This window comes from Triplophysa dalaica, chromosome 1 (genome assembly GCF_015846415.1).
Source record: "Triplophysa dalaica isolate WHDGS20190420 chromosome 1, ASM1584641v1, whole genome shotgun sequence".
Classification (NCBI taxonomy): domain Eukaryota; kingdom Metazoa; phylum Chordata; class Actinopteri; order Cypriniformes; family Nemacheilidae; genus Triplophysa; species Triplophysa dalaica.
The window spans coordinates 20,581,510-20,601,607 of NC_079542.1; the positions used below are offsets into that span (position 1 = coordinate 20,581,510).

The 20,098-nt window shown below is 38.3% G+C and overlaps 3 protein-coding genes across 7 annotated transcripts in view; 1 reads left to right on the forward strand and 2 right to left on the reverse strand.

Annotated features, from left to right (window-relative positions):
• Window positions 1-11,409, reverse strand: part of apba2b (amyloid beta (A4) precursor protein-binding, family A, member 2b) — an 84,190-nt gene extending 72,781 nt beyond the window's left edge. For 4 of the 5 annotated variants that reach the window (XM_056747645.1, XM_056747673.1, XM_056747665.1 and 1 more), the window contains exon 1: window positions 11,275-11,409. The gene's annotated coding sequence lies outside the window, so the exon portion shown is untranslated. Of the gene's footprint in view, window positions 1-9,965; window positions 10,061-11,274 lie in introns of those variants that run through there. The other variant, XM_056747655.1, reaches the window with a different exon arrangement.
• A 2,158-nt stretch (window positions 11,410-13,567) lies between these two features.
• Window positions 13,568-15,123, reverse strand: mcee (methylmalonyl CoA epimerase). The gene is made up of 3 exons (XM_056753199.1): window positions 14,989-15,123; window positions 14,471-14,817; window positions 13,568-14,017 (listed from the first exon to the last, which is right to left on the reverse strand). Exons 1-3 carry the CDS (start codon window positions 15,014-15,016, stop codon window positions 13,865-13,867), a joined length of 528 nt encoding a protein of 175 aa, XP_056609177.1. The 5' UTR covers window positions 15,017-15,123; the 3' UTR covers window positions 13,568-13,864.
• A 166-nt stretch (window positions 15,124-15,289) lies between these two features.
• Window positions 15,290-19,638, forward strand: mphosph10 (M-phase phosphoprotein 10 (U3 small nucleolar ribonucleoprotein)). Its single transcript, XM_056746878.1, has 11 exons — window positions 15,290-15,400; window positions 15,570-16,221; window positions 16,400-16,593; window positions 16,697-16,856; window positions 16,946-17,087; window positions 17,172-17,239; window positions 17,326-17,463; window positions 17,547-17,657; window positions 18,347-18,454; window positions 18,551-18,778; window positions 18,896-19,638. Exons 1-11 carry the CDS (start codon window positions 15,315-15,317, stop codon window positions 19,043-19,045), a joined length of 2,037 nt encoding a protein of 678 aa, XP_056602856.1. The 5' UTR covers window positions 15,290-15,314; the 3' UTR covers window positions 19,046-19,638.
• Window positions 19,639-20,098: the final 460 nt, after the last annotated feature.

Below are 20,098 nucleotides of genomic sequence, written 5' to 3' on the forward strand. Positions count from 1 at the left end.
AGTTTATTGACTTGTTTGGGAAGAAATATGTTTTTTTTAAAGGTAGTGATTACTAGTGAATAGCAAATGGTTTAAATGTTTTTTCAAGGCTCACAGGATTGTTTCTTGAACTTAATAGGGTTGTGCCAGTGAGTGACCAAAACTCTACTGGAAAAATCTCAAAGTAATGACCTGGATGGGTGATGTTAATCCATGTCTCTTTTTTGCTCTTTCATCCGTTTCCATCTCCATGACTTTACTATCCCTATGGCATACACTCACTCAGACTCTATCCTAAGCACTTGCTTTCTCGATTTTCTCACAGCCTCCTTTTCTCTGATATTCAAATTTCTCTATTTCCCTTCTTTTGTTCTGAAGTATGAGCGCTAGCTTTAGTCTAGAAGCCTTCAGTAATGCATCAGACCTGCTGACATCCCAGTAGCCACAGCCCAGCAGGTTCTGCTGGAGAGAAGAAAATATATTTCCCATCGATCTCTTTCCTTACATAGGCTTCCCTTACAACATTTAAGGTTACATTCTGCCATGCCAATGTGCCTTTGCTCTACACGCTACAGAAATACACGGGTATGTATAGCAATAGGATATTCCAAGGTAAAGAGGGTAACAGACCACCCCTAGGGGTATAGATGATCTGCATTGATCTGTAACATGATTCTAGTGCTGAATTTGATAGGATAAGAAACAGAAAGAGCCTTTTAAAATAGTCTTTTCTGTAGTTGTTTCAGTCCAGCGTCTGTTGAATTTCAACAAAATCAAACCTCACGTCAGGAGTGACATAAACTCATCCAACAGCAATGTGACAGCATGACAAGACACATGAAAACCCTGATAAAAATCACGTACAGATATTACTGTTGTATTGCTTCAAAGTGAATCTGAACTTCTTTGCAGTATTTGAGGTCTGAAAAAATACAAAGCATCTTTTCTATTATTTTTACCTGTTTCACCAGTTTTCATTTTCTGCAAATAAAAGCAAATAAAAACAATATTTTTTTAAAATGTGGGAGAAATATTCTTAATAGTTCACAGAATGAAACAAAAATAATAATTTGACCAAAACACATCCATATTATCTACATTTAGAAAAAAATATTTAGAAATGATTTTTTAACGGCTTTATATTGTATAGATTCTTATTAAATATATTGCAGGAGCTGAATTTTCCATTAGTACTAAACCCCAACAGAGACAACAACGTAGATTAAAAAGCCTCATAAGTGGAGGTTGTCCTTTATGTTGTACCTATTTCTTAATCAAATTAAATGTAATGAAATCATTTAGTCTCATAATAGAGGGCACAGAGAACGCAGAAAACGTGAGGCTTTATTCTGGCAGTAGGTCGAACGTATCCAGTAAGGAGGTTAGGAACTCTCTAATAAAGTCTGAATTTGATTAGCATTTAACCATGAGTGACTAATAGGCCATGGAGTCTTTTGCAAGTGCTGACACAAGAACTTTCGTTAATGATTTCAAAGTCGTTATCTGTTAACTTTAAAATGGCTTCTTTCGATGCACTGCTTAGACTGGCCAAGTAACCAAAGCCAGAGTGGGACTATGATTTGGTTTAAACCCTCTGCGGTTCATCTATTAACATGTGCTTCATTCTGAGGCTGTTGAAAGGAGAGGATCCGGGCCTCGAGCAATTCACGAGAACAGCACATGAAGTTGTTAATGCAATTACATCTACTTTGTAGACACAGACCTGTCAGCAGGCATGCCAATTACTGTTCATTTATTCCTAAAGGCTTTAAAGCATCAAATATATGCCATATATTAAAGATGTCTATTGTCTTGTGTAGAGATGGTGATATGACTTTAAGTCTACCTGACAGACAAAAATACAGACACCTGTTCTTCTATGATGAGTTTTCTTGTGTCTGTACTCACATTCTGTTTAAGGATATGCCACATGTACGCATCTTATATCTTGTTGTTGTATTCATTACTATAAATGCATCTGGGACCCATCACTCAGAGCAGCTCTCAAATGTATGTAGCTACCAGTGTTGGGTAAGTTACTCTGAAAAAGTAATTAATTACTAGTTACTCATTACATATTCAATAGTGTAATTAGATTAATGTCCAAATTACTCTGTCCAAAAGTATTTAGTTACTCATTACTAATTACTTTCTATATCCTACATCAACCTTGATTAGTTAAGTGATTCAAGAATATACATGAATCGGCTTATTGAATTCATTCAAATAATATTATTAACTGACCAAAGTATTACAAATGTGAGAATTATACATTAAAGCACAGATTTTAAAGTAAGACTTTGAATTTTGAAGTCAATTACACTATTGCACACGCATATACTGAACAAAGTATTTAGTTTAATTACATCAAAAGTAACTGTATTTAAATTACAGAAAACATATGAGTAATCCCTTACTTTACTTTTTCAAGGGGAAAGTAATTAAATTACAGTAACTAATTACTTAGTAACTAGTTACACCCAACACTGGTAGCTACTTTATTAAGTAAATGACAGTTTCACATACACAGTAAAATTCACCCCTAAACTGTCAAGACCAAACTGATCGCTAACTCTAACTTTAAGGCTGAACCACTGAACCACTGGAGTGACATGGACTTTTTGACATCGACTTTGTCTATTCTTACTTTCTGTGCTGTGAATGACTGTTCGTTCATGTCTATGGAGGAAGTCAGAAAGCTCTTCAAAACTCTTAACTTGTGTTCTGAAGATAAACGGAGGTCCTAGGGTAGTCGAACAACTTGACACAATTGACAGGACACTGACAGAATTTTCATTTTTTGGCAGAGTTTGCCTTTAACAGTCTTTAAGAGTCTTTAAAGAGAGCCAAATATTGTCTAAATTGCAAAAAAATCTTGAAACACAAAACAAAACTAAGATAATTTAATAGTATCATTAATCATTCATGTCGACAGTTTGTATAAGGATTAATGCATGAAATGCTAAGAAAATGCAATTCCAAAGCAAAACACAGCTATTTACATTTATACGTTGAGAAAATTATTTTATTTACAAGGTTGAGTATTCAGTACATTTTAATAAACATTAACATCCAAATAATACACTAAAAACAGTAGCAGCTGCAAATGAAAACACAGTCTCATCTGCATGCTAATAGAATGGGATCTCTCAGAGAAACCGGCCAGCTAATGATCAGCACTATTGAATACACTGAAAGCTTAAGTGCTAGTAATGATATAACTGAAGCAAAAGACAGCGGCAACAACACAGCACCGGCTGAAATGATAACAGATACTTATTGATGAACAGCTAAACCTTGAGTTAACATACAAAATGTGAATACATCTTGTAAGATCCTTGTTTGTCAGCTGGCAATGTTTGTCTTTCCTTAAAAGGTAGAAATGTTCTAGCCATCTACACAAGCAAACAATTACTTTGTCGAGACGAGAGGCAGATTCAACAATGTGATTGCCTGTACCTAACTGCATGTGTCACTCAGTAGTGAACTCTCAGGGCCCTCTAGGCCCTCTGTGATGACCTAAACAATAGGAAACAATTATATTTAAAAACTTTTCAATATTATTCTCAATTAAAGTTGGCCAATTTTCCCTATTAGACATGTATATTTGATTTTCTGGATCGATGCAGACTCTATCCACGTGAGTTTATCCAAATCTCACAAGATCAGGGAGCAGTTCTGTTCTGTGATGTCATATGCTGTCTGCACAGCCTGCATATGCTGCAAGATGTCGAACGTGTGCCTATGTATGAGGCCTACGATGAGGCTACCGTACAATAGTGAGTCAATGACAGAGATTCATTCTGAGTGAACGTAAAACTGACCAATCATATTATCTTTCTAAACGAGTTTTTTGCTAACTTTCCACCACCTGGGGGTTTGTTTACCAGCAGTCTCGTAAAGTGGAAAAGGCACCAGAAGTTCAAAAGAAGAAGAAGAAATGCGGAAAACGTCATTCAAAACAGCCTGTGGATGCACTTTGTTATCAAGTCTGATAAACGTTGTTCAAATAAAACAAGAGAAGGAAATCAATTTGTACGTTATTTATGATTTAGTAGGCGATTCATAGCTATATTTGAGACAAGTGATTTTTTTGGTCAGCCTTAAATTTATCATATTGTGCATTTTTGCTGTTATTCTGCATAACAGTGACATTTCTTTTTACTGTCTTCTAGTGTAGTCACCGGTGGTCTCATGTGGTGTCAATTTTTAAACTGGTATTCTGTATGTTAGTCAATGTTGGTTTTATGATCAGACTGGGAGGCAGGGCCTGTCATGTGTGTGCAACCCGGTCCATCATTCCCTTGAAGAGCACATACACGCGTGTATGCATGCGTCATAATGATTTGTATTGTATTGCATGATGTTTTGGTGATAACTCTCCTTCTGTGCTGTTCGGCTTGTTGCGTTTCAAGTCTGAAGTAGCATTGTAAATGTATCGTGTGGTAAGTGTGATGGTATAATGATGTATGACCAGTTTGGACAGAAAGATTTGTTCCCTCTCCACCTGTGGTCCTATTAGTTAGTGAATCCTCCGTGCTATTAAAGATGGTGTATGGATCGTCTGATCTCGTTCCATTTAGTTTGCTGAGAGTGGACTCATTCAGATGAAGACAATGGTGCATGAACTGGGTAAAATCAAGTTAGCTCATTTAAATGCTAATGTACATGGATCTGAAATGGGGTGAGGCTAACTGTGCCGCGGCTAAAGGAGAAAGATTTATTTTAGGTGCTAGGCTTTGCCTCTCTCATATTGGAAATGACTGATATTGTGGGCCTCAAAAAGAACGCATTGGTGCACTTTAAATGTAGGTTGCGAGTTAGGCTTACATAAAAAAAACCTTCGATCTGACTACACCTACACACATTTATACTGTTGATGAGTCAGCTTTCCCTATATATGAATAGCTTTAAGGTGCCGTTGTCCCAGCTGGGACTGGCTTCTGTGACCTTCAGACTGCAGTAAACACCGCCAGCTATAGCGCAAGCAAATGACCGAGGGGTGTGAACAACAAATATCAACAGATCATCATCTCCCGACAGAGAACAGGTCAGTGCAGCATTTCCTATTAGCACGGCACAAAACATACAGCAGAAAAAAAAGATGCCTGTATAATTTTATCTTATCCTACCTCAAAAAATAAAAGAAACCTAATTTTTTTTTTTATGTTTTAGCAGACATTGTTATCGACAGATAGGAAGGGAGCACCAGACTCATTGTCATTCAGGAGGCTGATTTTAACACTGCTGAGAAATGGAACACAAACACACTGCAAATTTTCACCTTCAAAGGAGGGTCTTGACATATTCCTCATCTCTCTTCTCTGGAGAGATGCAGCAGACTTCAAAGCAGAAATTAGTTGTAACAAATGATAAACAAGAAGGGTCAATCGATTCTACAGAAGCCAGATATGCGTGTCCCGTGAAATGATGTGTTTTGCTTATAATCAGAAAAGATCCCACAACACCTAATCTATGGTATCGAGCCACACCCACTGCTACATTTTACAATACAGACATAGAGGGACAATTTAGTAACTACTAACTGTCATTGTACTGGATTAGTTGCCAACGCTAAGAATCGCTTAGTGCCCAGTTGCATTACGTTATAGTGATAGTTCACCCAAAAATGAAAATATTGTCAACATTTAATCACCTTCAGGTTGTTCCAAACCTATAAGATTTCTTTGTTCTGCTGAACACAAAGGAAGATATTTGGAAGAACGTCAGACACCAAACAGATCTCATCTGCCATTGACTCCCATAGTAGGGATAATAAATACTATGGTAGTCGATGGGGAATGAGATCTGTTTGGTAACTACCGTTCTTTCAAATGGGTTATGTTTCCAAAGAAAGGGTGATCTATCCCTTTGAGGCTGTCAATAAGTATTTACCATTAATTACTGAAGTGTTTCCTTAAAGGTGGGGTGGTTGATTTGGAATGGTGCTAACGGTAGCCGGCTAGCACTAAACTATAATCCCAACCTATATGTGATTCGCCGTCCAGAGCCACGCCTCCTCCAAACACCTGAATGTATTTCTTAAATCCACGTAACGAGAGACAAACTAAATCCATTAAATTCTTCTCGAAGCATGAACATACCTGTCCGAAAAAAAGAGACCAACCATGGTATCGGCTTTCAGACCCTTTGCCTGAAGGGGCTGACTTGATCGTGTAAGAGCTGAACCGATATTACAAATTTTTTTCCTTTTTCATGATCCAGAAATGTTTTCGTCACTGCTTTTTCAAAAACTGACTTTCGTTTTGTATATATACTTGATGTCAGTTCCGCATGAAAGTTTGATTGTTGCTGATTGTCCACCATTCTCCCTACTTTGACTCTTTCACAGCGGACGTGAGAGCGCTGCGGCACTGATGACGTATGATGTCTGTGTGAACAGGGTGCGCAGTTGTATGCAAAATACGAAAATGGCTGAAAATGTACATGTGACCAGTCACAGTGTTCGGCAAGAACGTTTTGATTGGGCGAACGTTTTTTGGACCTACACCTTTCACAGATGATATGAAATTATAAAAATATCATTTGATTGCTATCAGGATGTAAAAAGATTTCCAACCAACACGGCAAAAAAAAACTGTACATGATGATGGTATGTTTTACCGCTTCTCCATTGCTGAGTTTTGATTGAAACTATCGTGAAAAGCTTAGTATAAACACTTACGTAAGGGTGATGGTTAAGACGTTTGTTGCAACACTCTTAAAGAAATCCCTTGATTTAGGGATGTTTCACCCTAAGGGCTTCACTTAGGTGGTTTAATGCGACCATGCACAGGAAATTAACAAAACATGTTCCAAAAAGTTATTTGTTGTGCTTTAAATTATAAGACAAAGAGTATTTGGATTTTGCCAGTATATGTATCAGTATGTTCAGGTTGTTCACTGAGGGCATTTTTATGCTCTTTTGCTCTGTGGGGTATTAGGACTTTTTCTGTACAGTTGATTTTACGTTCTAAATAAAGCTATACCAATAAATGTGGCACATATTCAATAATGAAGAAAAGATTAAAAGCAACATTTTTGTCATGATCTTGACATCCCACTTTGATGTGGAGAGAGACTACTTTGGCCCTTCTGGCTCGCCATACTCTCTCTCCGGTCTCGTCTTTGTTCCTGCCCTCTTGTTTCCTCGTTAGTGCTCGTTATGTTTTCATGCCCCACAGCTGTTCCCTCCTGGTTTGTCCCATTACTTAATGCCCCTGTGTCTTCTGTCTTGTGCTGGGGTTAGCTGGACGAAGAAGAATGTCTTGTACTGTGTGATTTTGGATGAAATGATGTGTCTTTGTCACCTGCCTTGTCCTGAAGTGTATGTAAGCCTAGTTTAGTTATTTGTAGTCATATCTAATGTTGTATATAGTCTAGTCCAGTTTAGCTTAGTGAGTCTATGTCTCTGCTTACTTTCCGGTTCCTACTCTAGCTGTTATGTTTTGATAACCTCTCGTGGCTTTTGATTCTCGTTTGTTCTTGTCATTAAAGTCTTTGTTAAACCTCACCCGCTGTCTACAATTGGGTCCTCTGTTCCTGTTCTTGTGTCTGCCTCCGTTTCATGACAGATTTGGATGAATGCTTGTATCCAAACTGCTCTTGGCCACCGCTGACTACCATTGTATGAAAAATACAATGGTAGTAAAAGTTCCCCTTGTTTGCTTTCCTACATTCCTCAAAATATCTTATTTTGTGTTCAACAGAACAAAGACATTTACAAAGACATTTTATCCTACTATGGTAGCCAATGGTGGCCATGAACAAGCGCATTTTTCCAAATATATTTCTATGTGTCCATCAGAACAACGAAATGTATACCTACTGTATTTAAGTGAGTAAATGAAGCCAGAATTTTCACTTTTGGGTGAACTGTTCCCTTAGAGTGGAAAGTGGGTTTCCCTCTGTAGTACCACGCGAAAAATGATGCAAAAGACACCATTTTGAACACATCAAACTGGACTGATAGCATGCTACACAAGCTTCTTCCTCTCACAAAAGACATTAAAGTGCGTCTTAAAAAAAATCTGACAAGTCATCGTGTCTGGCTGCTCTATTGTCTGAAAGTAAACATCAGTCCAACTTCAAAGGGAAGTTAGATGCATTGATGCAGCCAGCCTCTGCTGGATTCATTCATCCATGATATAAACATCAATATAAATCATTATCCACATTGATCAAAGCACACACAAGGCAAGCATTTGTGTCATGATGCATCTCTGTTTCATCTCACTCCACTGTGATCCGAAATTCGACCACTTATGGAAAAACAACCAATTCTCTCTTTAGTGTGAACTTGTTTATATGAAAAATATTGAAATCATGGGAATATTGAACATTCTTTAAAATTGGTGTGTAACACATCTCAATAAAATGGAAGGAAGGAGTCGGGAACCGGAAGACATTTTAAACATTTAACAAATTAATATAACAGCCGGCGGCCCCTCACGGACGACCGCCGGCGAAAAAAAACATGAACATAAATATAAATACAAACATAACATAAGTTCGGGCCCGGTCCTCTCTCTTCGGCGGTCCGGTCGCTCGTTCCTTTTATATGCTCCCATCTCCTACATGATTCGAGGCCGGTGTGTGCACAGCTGGCGCTAATTCACAATTACTCACCGGACTCGAACCACGGTCTCGCCCCGCCTACTCTACTACATACCCCCATCACCCCTCACAGGCCAGACGGACGCAGGCTCCGGCCTCTGGCAGGCGGTGGCCGCACTCGGCACTTCCGCCTCCTGCTCATCCCCCTCGGGGGACGGACGCAGGCTCCGGCCTCTGGCGGACGGCGGCAACCCCCCCGCTCCCGCCTCGACGACAGCCACCCCACCTTGACCCAGGGGCGCGGCAGCAAAGGTCGCCGTTCCACCGAAGCTTTGACGGTGGCCGCACTGTGCACTTCCGTTTCCCCAGAGCCACCGCTTCGGGCAGCCACTGGCGGACGCCCTTCGTCCGCGCTGCCCGAACTCTCCGGCACCGCGAGGCCACTCGGCGGCGAGGACTCTCCGACAGCATGTCTCTCCTTCCTCCCGGGTTTCGGCACCACGGTAACAAATCTCCATAAAAGGGAAGGAAGGAGGCGGGAACCGGCAAACATTTAATAAAGTAATATAACAGCCGGCGGCCCCTCACGGACGACCGCCGGCGAACAAAACATAATATAAATACAAACATAACACAAGTTCGGGCCCGGTCCTCTCTCTTCGACGGTCCGGTCCGGTCGCTCGTTCCTCTTATATGCTCCCTATCTCCTACGTGATTCGAGGCCGGTGTGCGCACAGCTGGCGCTAATTCACAACTACTCACCGGACTCGAACCACGGTCTCGCCCCGCCTACGCTACTACATGGTGGTATATAGCTTTAAAACTATTTGTATTTTTGTACAAACAAACAAATATCTGCCAAAGCATGAAACCTCACAAAAAACACATCTCCGCCAAGGTCAAATACTAAACAGAAATCTGACTCATGCACAGTGTGGGTGAAACTTCACTTCAATAAAGTTCTTCTACACCATATTTTCCACATTTTAAGAACCACAGGCCTACTTCTATCACCCATCCTTAATGTATTCTACTCTAGGGACATTAGCTTTCAATAATTTGTGCACTAGGCTAAAGGCACTGCAGATTTCCAGCTGATGTTTATCAGTGGCTTCCGTCATGGCTTCCGTCTTTCATGAACCAATCGTGCGTAGGCTTAGCACACAGAGACCCAAGACTCCAAAAAGGCAACAGATATGTAACAGAGATTGCCAAAAACAACAGCAGCTTCTGTCTAACCATTTTACAGCCACAATAATAACACCACACCCTGTACATTTCACCACAACACCACAATTGTGTTTCATTCAAATGTGCTCATATCCTGAAAAATGTAAATCAAACATTGACTTTACACTATTCACAAATGTGGTAACAGGGGCAGAGCATAACATGCATTAAATCTGATTGCCCACAGTGATTAACCTTACCCCAAGTTAAGTCTCTATCTCTACCGGATCCTACAAGAGTCCAATTTAGAAACGTCCTACTGCTGCATAAATATCATCCCAGCATGATCCTCCAAACATTGTTTGTCTTTCAGCATCAGAGCTGCAGATACAACTGTTACTAGAAGGGCTCTGAAGGGAGGGGCAGGGCAGCGCGCTGTGTGTGTGCGTGTGTAAGAGCAGGTTGCCTGGACAAGAGAGCGGTGGGAGACTGCTGTGGAGACGGAACCGCCAACTGGGATCTCACATTCGAGAATTATGCACCTTAATAGCATTCACACACTCATTCCAACTCACACACTGCTTATGTGTGTCTATACATCTATATCAGATGTTTATTTCAGATAATGAAATGCTAAAATACTTGTTAAATAGTTTGAACTTGATGTAACGAGAAGAACAGCAGGAGTGGATCATTTACATATTCCTTTTGTTCTTATAATATTATATGAAGAACTACATTAAAATCCTTAATCGTATTGAAAAATATTTCAGCACGCCATTGTTTATTCGTAATGATTTTATTGATCTGTTCAGGGGAGTGGACCGGCTATTGTTCCCTGGGCAGAAAAAGAGTTCATCCATAATGCAATTAAAAGGTGTATTTCAAGCATGAAACGTACATTTGATGCTTTTTCTAACGAAACGAACTTTTCTAAATAAACATTCCTTGTTCAGCATTGTTCAGAATGACTATTGATACATCTTAATCTATATGTAAATAAAACAAGAATTCTTCAATATCAGAGACTAATAGATGCTAGACCACCTCTTTATCAAACATATATGTTATGATGCAGCCTATACACAGTATCGTAAAGATAAAGGGTTGTTTTTTAATTTGATGGCAGTTTAATAAAACTTAAACGGGACTATCTATTAGTCGTACACAATGTATTTGTCAACAAACAATTCAGTCCTTTAAAAACTCAGTTTTTAGAGAAAAACGTCACTTTTTCGTTTACATTTAATGCCGTGCTAATTATTTTTATGAAGCATTAAACGAGATAATGTATTTTCACGAGGAATTTAAAGAAAACCACAGAAAATATATTTTAGGTTCTCAAGGACTTTTTCGTAGACGTTATAAATGACTTTTATAACATATAAGAATTTCATATCGTATGACTTTAAAAGGTTTACTCTTAATATCCAGCCTGCGTGGATGTAGCAGAGGGTTTGATGAAATCCTGCCGTATCCTTCACTGCACACGAGAGCATCTCTTCATTCCGCACCCACGCGCTACGGTAAACCTTCAACGGGAAAACGCAGGATACGAAACATGCCTACCTTCATAACCACCGTGGATGAGATTTTCACATGAAGAAATCCTCTGTGTTCAACGGTACAGAGAGCGAAAACCACACCGTCCGACCGAACCCTCAGCACACAAACTGCATCCCCGAGAAAGAGAGACTGAAGAGAACACGAACAGAAGACGTGATGAACAGCAGGGGGCGCTCCATTACATCTATCTGGGTATCATCATCATCACAAACCCCACCCGAGAGAAAGCGTTCATTGTGTGAATTATCAGATGCAAACCGACCGACCGTATTCGTCAAAAGGATTGAAGCGTTATTCTTCATCAGCCTTATTTATCATTCTTTATAATATGCGTCACAAATCATTCTTCAGTAATTAGTGGCGGTATGAATGTATCATGCACTGTCCTAGATGGATGCTATTTTTACAAATATATTTGCTCTGGCCCTTGTACAGACAACAGAGAAGGCAGATGATAATTTCCCCTAATGCATGTTCCATCCCTTCCGACCAGATTAACATTATATAACATGAAAGAAATGTACGATGTTGCCGAAGCACATAATCCTGTAGGATGTAGCCTACACAGAATCTATTACACGAACGAGAAAAAAATAGCTTATGTCTCAGTGTTGACATAATAAGAGGATAAAAATGTGTAATAACATAAGTGTGTAATAATTACTGCATTAGGGAGACAATAGGCTACGGCAAAACACTTTACTAACAAGAATGTTGGTGATGAATTGTTACACAGAAATATTTATTTTAGAAAGGGTGATGAGACAGACAAAAGTGATGTTTTCCACAGGCAATGAAACTGCCCCAGATTAAACATGTGGTTATAGTTTCTGGGCTACTGCCTCTGGGATACTGAAGATCTTGCATAATATTTAATCCGGGCAGATGTTTTCATATTATGACATGCTCAACAATATGGCAAAGCAGAATTTAATGCATCTATTTAAAATGATCTTTTAAATACAAGCATTTCAAGCAATAGCGATTTTTTTATCATTTGATAGAGTCCTTATATCTCCGTTTTCTCATTAAACATATTCACACGTCATTTTCAAAGATGGACATTAAAAGGATAGTTAATTAAAAAATGAAAATTCTGTCATCATTTACTGTACCTCTCATGTCATTTAAAACCTGTATGACTGAATGTTGGCAACCGAACAACAGCGGTAGCCATTCACTTGCGTCGGTTTTGTACAATAGAAGTAAATGGGGGGCAGTGTTGCAAGGTTACCAACTTTCTTAAAAATATCTTCCTGTGTGTTCTCTGAAAGATTGAAAGCCATAAATGACAAGAGGGCGAGTAAATGCTGAAAGGTTCATTTTGGGGTGAATTTTCCCTTTCAAACCCACAGTTTGCGAGACCTACAGATATTTGGGACAAAGGCTACTACGTGAGGAATTCTAAAACAGATAAAGTGAAATATCAAAACCGCCTGAAGTGGAAATATCGGTTTATTTAAGAACTGAAGGAGATTATGATGTAGAAAACTTCAAACAAGTCCTTTGAGATCACACAGTTGGAAAACCACAAGCCCACAAACACTACTTCCTAATCTCACTCCTTCAGTTATATCCAAAATAACAGATTTAAGGCACAAGACTCAGAACAGCTTTGTAATTGGCAGAGGGTTGACTTCATAAGAGAGATGGGTTTGATCCAAGTTGTCTCCCAATTACATGGTTGTCAGCCAGAAAGAAATACTTCAATCTGTTAGCTCTATTAAAAGCCAATTGAGAGGTTTTCAATTCACATTCATGAGCATGACTAAACTTATTTGGCATCACATACTTTTATAACATAAAAACACACTTTTTTGTGTAGTAATAATAAACCAGTTTGTGTATTTCTGCATTGATAGATGCTCTGAACATTTACATATATACTTAAAGGAATAGTTCACCCAAAACTGACAAATAGACTGAGTAAGTGACAAATTTTCATTTTTGGGTGAACTATTCCTTTAAAGATAACACTGAAATTTGATATAAAGTAACAATAATTCATTGTAAGAATTTATTAATAGCCTTACTAGCCTAATAATAAAATGTATTGTATGTTTATGGGCAAGTAAATGTGATGGTGTGCAATTTTGTTTGTTTCTAAAGAAACACAGATTTTTTATTCAAGACAATAGTTACATACAAGCAAAATAAAAAGAATATAATCCCAAGAATATCACACACACCTTGAATGATACACGTGGAATCCTCTTTTTTTTGCAATAATGACTTTATTACCTTTAAAAAAATATTCAATGAAAAATATAATTCTGTTATTATTTACTCACCTTTTTACATATTCCCATTTATCCTCATGTTGTTCCAAACCTATATGACAAATTCTTCCATGGAGCACAATAAGATCTGTTATGGAGAATGTTAGTGACTGACATGCTTAGTCTCTGTTTAGTTTAATTTCATGAAAAAGAGAAGCATCAAGATTCTTTAAGTGATTAAAGACAGTCACAGAATAGAATAGTTTGGAGTGACATGGGTTTGAGTAAATATCAGATTTTTATTCATGTCAAAAGTGAACATCCAAATATGTCAGCGTTGCTGTCTGATAGACAATGCAATGACTTCCAAATATCTAGGCCTGCTCTATCTCCACAAGGACTCCATCACAGTCTTTAGGGTGGAGGAACATCACAGGTTTGCCGTGGGCTCCTATCCGAGGCTCTGGGGAGAGCAGTCGGATTTTCCTTTCCTTCAAGTCAGCTATTGCTGCATTAATATCATCAACCTGGAATCAAACAGGTATCATGTAACATTAATAAAACTGACACAAAACAGTGCAAATTTAACAATAACTTTCAAATGTAAAGACATATTCAGTAAGGATGAGTCATACAAAGGAAACATAAATAATTGAATAAATAAATAGAATGGAATGACAGTAATTCTGCTTTGCAAATATTAACAAAAGGAGAAGCCTTTATCATTTGAATATTTTCTGGTATTTATTATTACAGTCTGATGCGAAACCATAAATTAAACAAAAATGTGTCAAAAATGTGAAGAAATAGAATCCTACAGCAATAGAGGGACAGCAATTAAATTGGCTTATAAAAAATTGTCCTTGTTTATCTGCTTTATTCTATATAATAACCTTGATGAATACAATGAAGTGTTTGGATGGTAGAAGAGGTTCTTGTGTGATTTTCATTCAATGTGTGCGAGAATCTAATCTTTTTACCTCAATACAGATGTGATGCATCCCTCCAGCTTTGTTCTTCTGCAGGAATCCTGCGATGGGACTTTTCTCCCCCAGCGGGTGCAGGAGCTCTAATTTTGTGTTGCCCAGTTCCACAAACACAGTGTACACCCCGTGCTCAGGGAGAGGCACAGTTGCGCTCACCTGAGCCCCCAGAACATCCCGATACAGCGCGGTGGCTTTCTCTAGATCTGGTACTGCGATAGCCACATGATTCAGCCTGCCTAACTTCCACAAAGACTGAGGGACACCCAGTCTGACGGGCAAAGACAAAGACAATGCCCGTACTGAGGGTAACGTGTGCCGTGCACACCTCGAAATACCCGCAACTGTAAGAAGATTGTTTGTGTTATGTTGATAAATTGAATAGCGTTGCATGACAAAATGTTTTATTTAAGTTCTAAAATAAAACAGACGCAGACAACTGAGACGTGTTCAGCTGTGAACAAATATTTACTTACAAGGAAAATGTTAGAAAATATGAGCGTACTTTTATTTACCTGCAAACTTCAGTATGGAGGCAGCCATCTTTGCGGTTTTATTGAACCTTTGAAAAACTTTATTTATAAAGAGTGAGGAGGTTAAGTTTAATTTATTCTCTAATTAATGCATTGTTTATACCTTAGCAAAAGTACAGTCATACAATTGTTAATAATTCAAATATAAGCACACACAGAAAAAAAAACTGTTTAAACCATAGATTTACATCTATGGTATAAACGCTATGGTTAAACGGAACGGTATGTATGGAACTCAATGTCGCGTGTCATTTGTTTCCGGGGGTTGTATTTACGAAACGCACGCAGATTCACATGCGTTTGCAGAGATGGCGAGCGGGGATGATAGGAGCACGTTGGGGAACTGTTTACAGCTAATAAACTCTAACACAGCACATCCGGAGCTGTTTCTTAGGTAAGATTAATCAAGGTAACCTTTTGATAACACCGCTTTCATTAGTTAACTAGCTTGTTGAATCCCTTTCAGGTTACACTGTTAAGATAATGTGTGTCTTAATGGGCTCTAACGTTGGAGTTCAATTGTTTTTATAACGTATAATGTGTCTTAAATGTGTTATTATTAGTGCTCAAGATGCTCTGGCAACGGACCTCACGTCTCTTACCAAGACTCTTTACGATCTGCATAAGGCCCATGAGCCTGCAGGCTGCAAAGGAAGCCCCCTTGAGCAGCTGGTCGTCGAGAACTTTGACGAAGAGCAAATCTGGCAAGAGCTTGAGCTTCAGAACACCGCATTACTGGCACACTTTGAGGAGGCAGTTCAACAAACTGTCAAAGATGATACTATAACGTTTCTTGAAGACTCAGAGGAAGAGGACGATAATGAATTAGATGATGGGGATGATCAGGATTTGGAAGGGGAGAGTGCTGAGGAAAATGAGGACGATGACGAAGAGGAGGAATTTCAGACAAAACCATCTGAAGACCGTGACTTATCTGAGGAGGACTCTGATGTAGACTTTGATGTGGATAAGTTTGAGGAAAAAACTAAACAGCAGAGACAGTCTATGACCAAAGTTGTAAAGTCTAACGGGACTGTGTCAGAAGTAGATGACAGGTTTTTTAAGCTTTCAGAAATGGAGTTTTTTTTGAATGACATGGATAAAAGAGAAGGCAAGACCACAGAGGAAGAAATAGACTATTTTCGGGATTTGCCAACAGATGAAGATGAAGAACTAGATTTTGACAAACCAGTGGCATCAAAAAAACTGAAAAAGGTAATTTTGTTTTGTTGACCTTCTAACATAACCCACTAAAAAACAAATCTTGGTTTTCTTATTAACACTGTATAATACATTAACACACCTTAGAATGAAACTTTTATCAACAGAAGTTAGAATATTCAAAGTACTTTGTTTTAACATTAAGTTAGTGACATCATTTTTTATTTCACAGATGAAAAGCTCCAGAAATATGAAATACAAAGATTTTTTTGATCCTGTGGACGGAGAACCCAACCAGACAGATCCAGATGAGGAAAATGAACCTGAATCAAACGATGCACTTGAGGGAGCAGATGAAGACGATGTTGATGATCTAGAGGAAGAGGTTGAGGAGGACATGAATGAGGAGGATTTTGATGTAGAGGAGTAAGACCTGATGAAACCTACTTTTCCAAAGTAGTTTGCTAACAGAATAAAGTGTTTAATTGTGTCAATAAGAGATCTAACGCAATTACCCTTCTTCATGTAGTGATGACATGGACGATAAAGCCAGAAATTATTTACGGAAAGTGACCTTCGACCTACCTGATGAAAGTGAGGGAGAGGATGTGGAAGACATCCTTGGTGGTAAAGCTAAAAATACACCTAAACCCGAGACAAAGTCATCATTCGAACAGCGTCAGGAAAAGGTTTGTCTAAGTACTCGTATAAAATCTATATTTGAAGTTGAATTTATTTGTTTTCCAGTAGTCACTCACCACTGTGTACTGTTAAACAGATGGCAGAAAAAATAGAAGAGCTGGAGAAAAATGCATTGTCAGAGAAGCCATGGCAGCTGATGGGAGAGGTGACCTCTCAGACTCGGCCAGAAAACAGCATGCTGGAAGAGGATGTTACGTTCGATCAGTCCTCCAGGATGGGTGAGCTACACACTGACCTTCACAACAAAACAATATAAGGGAATTCGATTCTAGATCATGTATTTATTTGTTTTTCCTTCACAGCTCCTGCAATCACAGAGGAGACTACATTACAGCTTGAGGACATTATCAAACAGAGAATTAAAGATCAGGTTTGTTTTTAAGAGCGTCTTGACATGTTTAAAGAGGTGAAACTTGCTAGACTGTTTGACCTGTTGCATGCTTGTCTTTTTTTAAGGTGTGGGATGATGTTGTAAGAAAAGAGAAGCCCAAGGAAGAGGTGTTTGAGTATAAGAAGAGACTTACTCTGGACCACGAGAAGAGTAAACTGAGTTTGGCTGAGGTTTATGAGCAAGAGTATCTCAAACAGACACAGGTAAACATCTTTCAATTATCTCTATAGGTTTCTTGAAAATATTACATGTAGTGAATTCTATCTTAACTTGTTGTGGGTGACAGGACAAGAAGGAAGAAGAAGAGAATCCAGCTCATGTTGAAATCCAGAAGTTCATGGACACACTCTTCCTAAAACTGGATGCACTTTCCCACTTCTACTTTACACCAAAACCAGTAAGTAGTGTATTTTCTTGGTTCATAGACAGGTAATTTGTAGGATTTAAAAATGAGCTTAATGGAGTAGCACTTTTCAAAGTCTGAAATTCAGAAATCATAGGGTCATTTGTTTGATGTTCAATTCAATTTTATCTCTATGGCGCTTTACACAATGATGCATTGTTTCAAAGCAACTTTACATAAAAAAAAAAGATCATCCTAATAAAAGCTAATATTAATGGAATCTGCCAAAGTTAATGTAGTATTAGCAGTCTTGGGTGAGCAAGCTAACACTGCAGAAAAAACCTAGGGAGAAACCAGACTCAGTCGAGAGGGCCAGTTCTCTGCTGAAGCGTTACATATTGCTGCTGTCCTTCTGAAACCTTGTAACTCCATATTTCGCGTTTTGTTTTTGCCATAAATGATTATCATTAGTCATCATATATGTTTGTCGCTGGGTTTTACAAATATCTAACCAAGTACAGTGTTTTGTCTATTTCCTGAAAACAACGAATTTGGCCATACAAGGTTTTAGAAAGACAACAGTGATATGTGACAGGAAATAGACTGATGCACTAGTGATGCTGATATGTAACTAGGCCATCAAACCCATACATACAAAATACATTTTTAAATAGCTTTCTAGTGACCTTCATCCATGTAAGGGTTAAGTCATATATTTATGAAATTTGAATTGTTTTGTTTAGCATATACCTGAGGTGAAGGTGGTTTCCAATATGCCTTCGATCACTATGGAGGAGGTGGCTCCAGTCAGTGCCAGTGATGCCACTCTACTGGCTCCAGAAGAAATTAAGGTTTGCTTTTCCTCCATTTCTGAAGCTATTTATCATTTCACTGAGAATGGCATTTCTAAATCTGGCTTGTAACTCCATTTTATTGTCTGATCTCAGGAGAAGAACAAGGCTGGAGATCTGCTCGGTGACACAGAGAAGACAACCACAGATAAGAAACGAGAGAGACGGAAGAAGAAGCTGGCTAAGCGCATGAAGGTTCAGGAGCGCGAGAAGAGGCAGAAACTCAAACAGATTAAAGGTGGAGAGAATAAGAAGAAAAGCAAAGCTGAAGTTGAACAGACCATCAAGAAACTTACTAAAGGAGGAAAAGCCAAAGTCCTTACGGTTAGTAACCATAGTTAAAAGTTTGATGGCATTTATGATATGTGTGGAGAAAACTGCATTTCCTTATAAGTCCCTCACATGTTTGGGTTTACAAATATTTTTTGTCATTTCATGCAGAATGATGGCATGGATAAGGCTCTTCGTTCCTCTCAAGCATTTTTCTCACAACTACAAGACCAAGTTAAAAGCCAGATCAAGGGGTCCAAAGACAAGACAGGAAAGAAAAAGAAACAAAAAGAAGTTTCTGTGTCCAAGCTGAAATTATAATAATATTGTGTGTCATGTAAAATGTACAGTTTTTCTTTTTAAGAGAACTCAAAGCATTGATATATCTTGTCATTATTCCTGTGTATGTGTTTCAGTGCTTTCACTACTTGACTTTTTTAACAACGTTTTTAAGTTGGTGTTCTGCTGGATTCAGTTCAGTTAGTTTGATAGCATGATTTGGTCGGTAGAGGGCGTCACTTTTAGTTAGTTGCTCAGTACTGTTTACTAGCTCAGATTACAGCCATTTTCAACACAGCAAATGTAGTCTCTCTGCCTGGACCTAAAATTCTGTCATCATTTATTCAGCCTCTTGTTAATTCAAATCTGTATAACTTCTGCAGAACTCAAAATAATTTATTTTTGTAACTGAAAAATGGTGATACCCATTAACTTGCAATGGTTTTGAGAATGGGTACTACCGCTGTTACATTATCAACATTCTTAAAAATATCATCTTTTGTGTTTTGCTGAAAAAAAAATTAATACAGGTTTAAATGACAAAGAGGGTTAGTAAATGATGACAGTTATAGTTCACCCAAAAATGTATATTCTATGTAATCAGTTTAAGTTATAAAGAATATATAACAGGTCAATTGTCCAAGTTCTCTTTATTCGAATGAATTTCTTAAACATCTTTATATGTCACCTCAAAGTTTGAGTCCTCCCATGGATCCAACTGACCACCAACAACTTCCACACAAAGCTTTGAATTAAGTCCGCACTATCCCATTCACACACCAGAGGGGGAACTCTTCACATGTGTCTGAAGCATGTTTTAATATCCAGAGAACAGGAGCACTGCAATTCAAACCAAGGCACAGAAGATCTAAACAACATCCCGTTTAATGTTTTTTGCATAACTAAATAAATATCAGGGCCGTTTGAGAAATCAAACAGAGTCATTAGAAGAAACACGGTTTTCATATACTTAACAGCATTAGTGGTAAACTATACACATACGGTGCATTCCTTTAATCTAGCTAAAGCCTTTTAAAGAGAAATAAAGTTCAGTACCAATTCTAGGAAAAATAAAATTTTAACTCTGTACAAAAG

Bases quoted from the DNA above. Each gene is read 5' to 3' on its own strand.
- mcee (XM_056753199.1), bottom strand. From the start codon at position 15,016: ATGGCTGCCTCCATACTGAAGTTTGCAG. The intron at 14,818-14,988 runs GTAAATAAAAGT...ATCTTCTTACAG, and splicing joins CTCCATACTGAAGTTTGCAG to TTGCGGGTATTTCGAGGTGT. The intron at 14,018-14,470 runs GTAAAAAGATTA...GTTTGATTCCAG, and splicing joins TGCATCACATCTGTATTGAG to GTTGATGATATTAATGCAGC.
- mphosph10 (XM_056746878.1), top strand. From the start codon at position 15,315: ATGGCGAGCGGGGATGATAGGAGCACGTTGGGGAACTGTTTACAGCTA. The intron at 17,088-17,171 runs GTGAGCTACACA...TTTCCTTCACAG, and splicing joins CGATCAGTCCTCCAGGATGG to CTCCTGCAATCACAGAGGAG. The intron at 17,240-17,325 runs GTTTGTTTTTAA...TCTTTTTTTAAG, and splicing joins AACAGAGAATTAAAGATCAG to GTGTGGGATGATGTTGTAAG.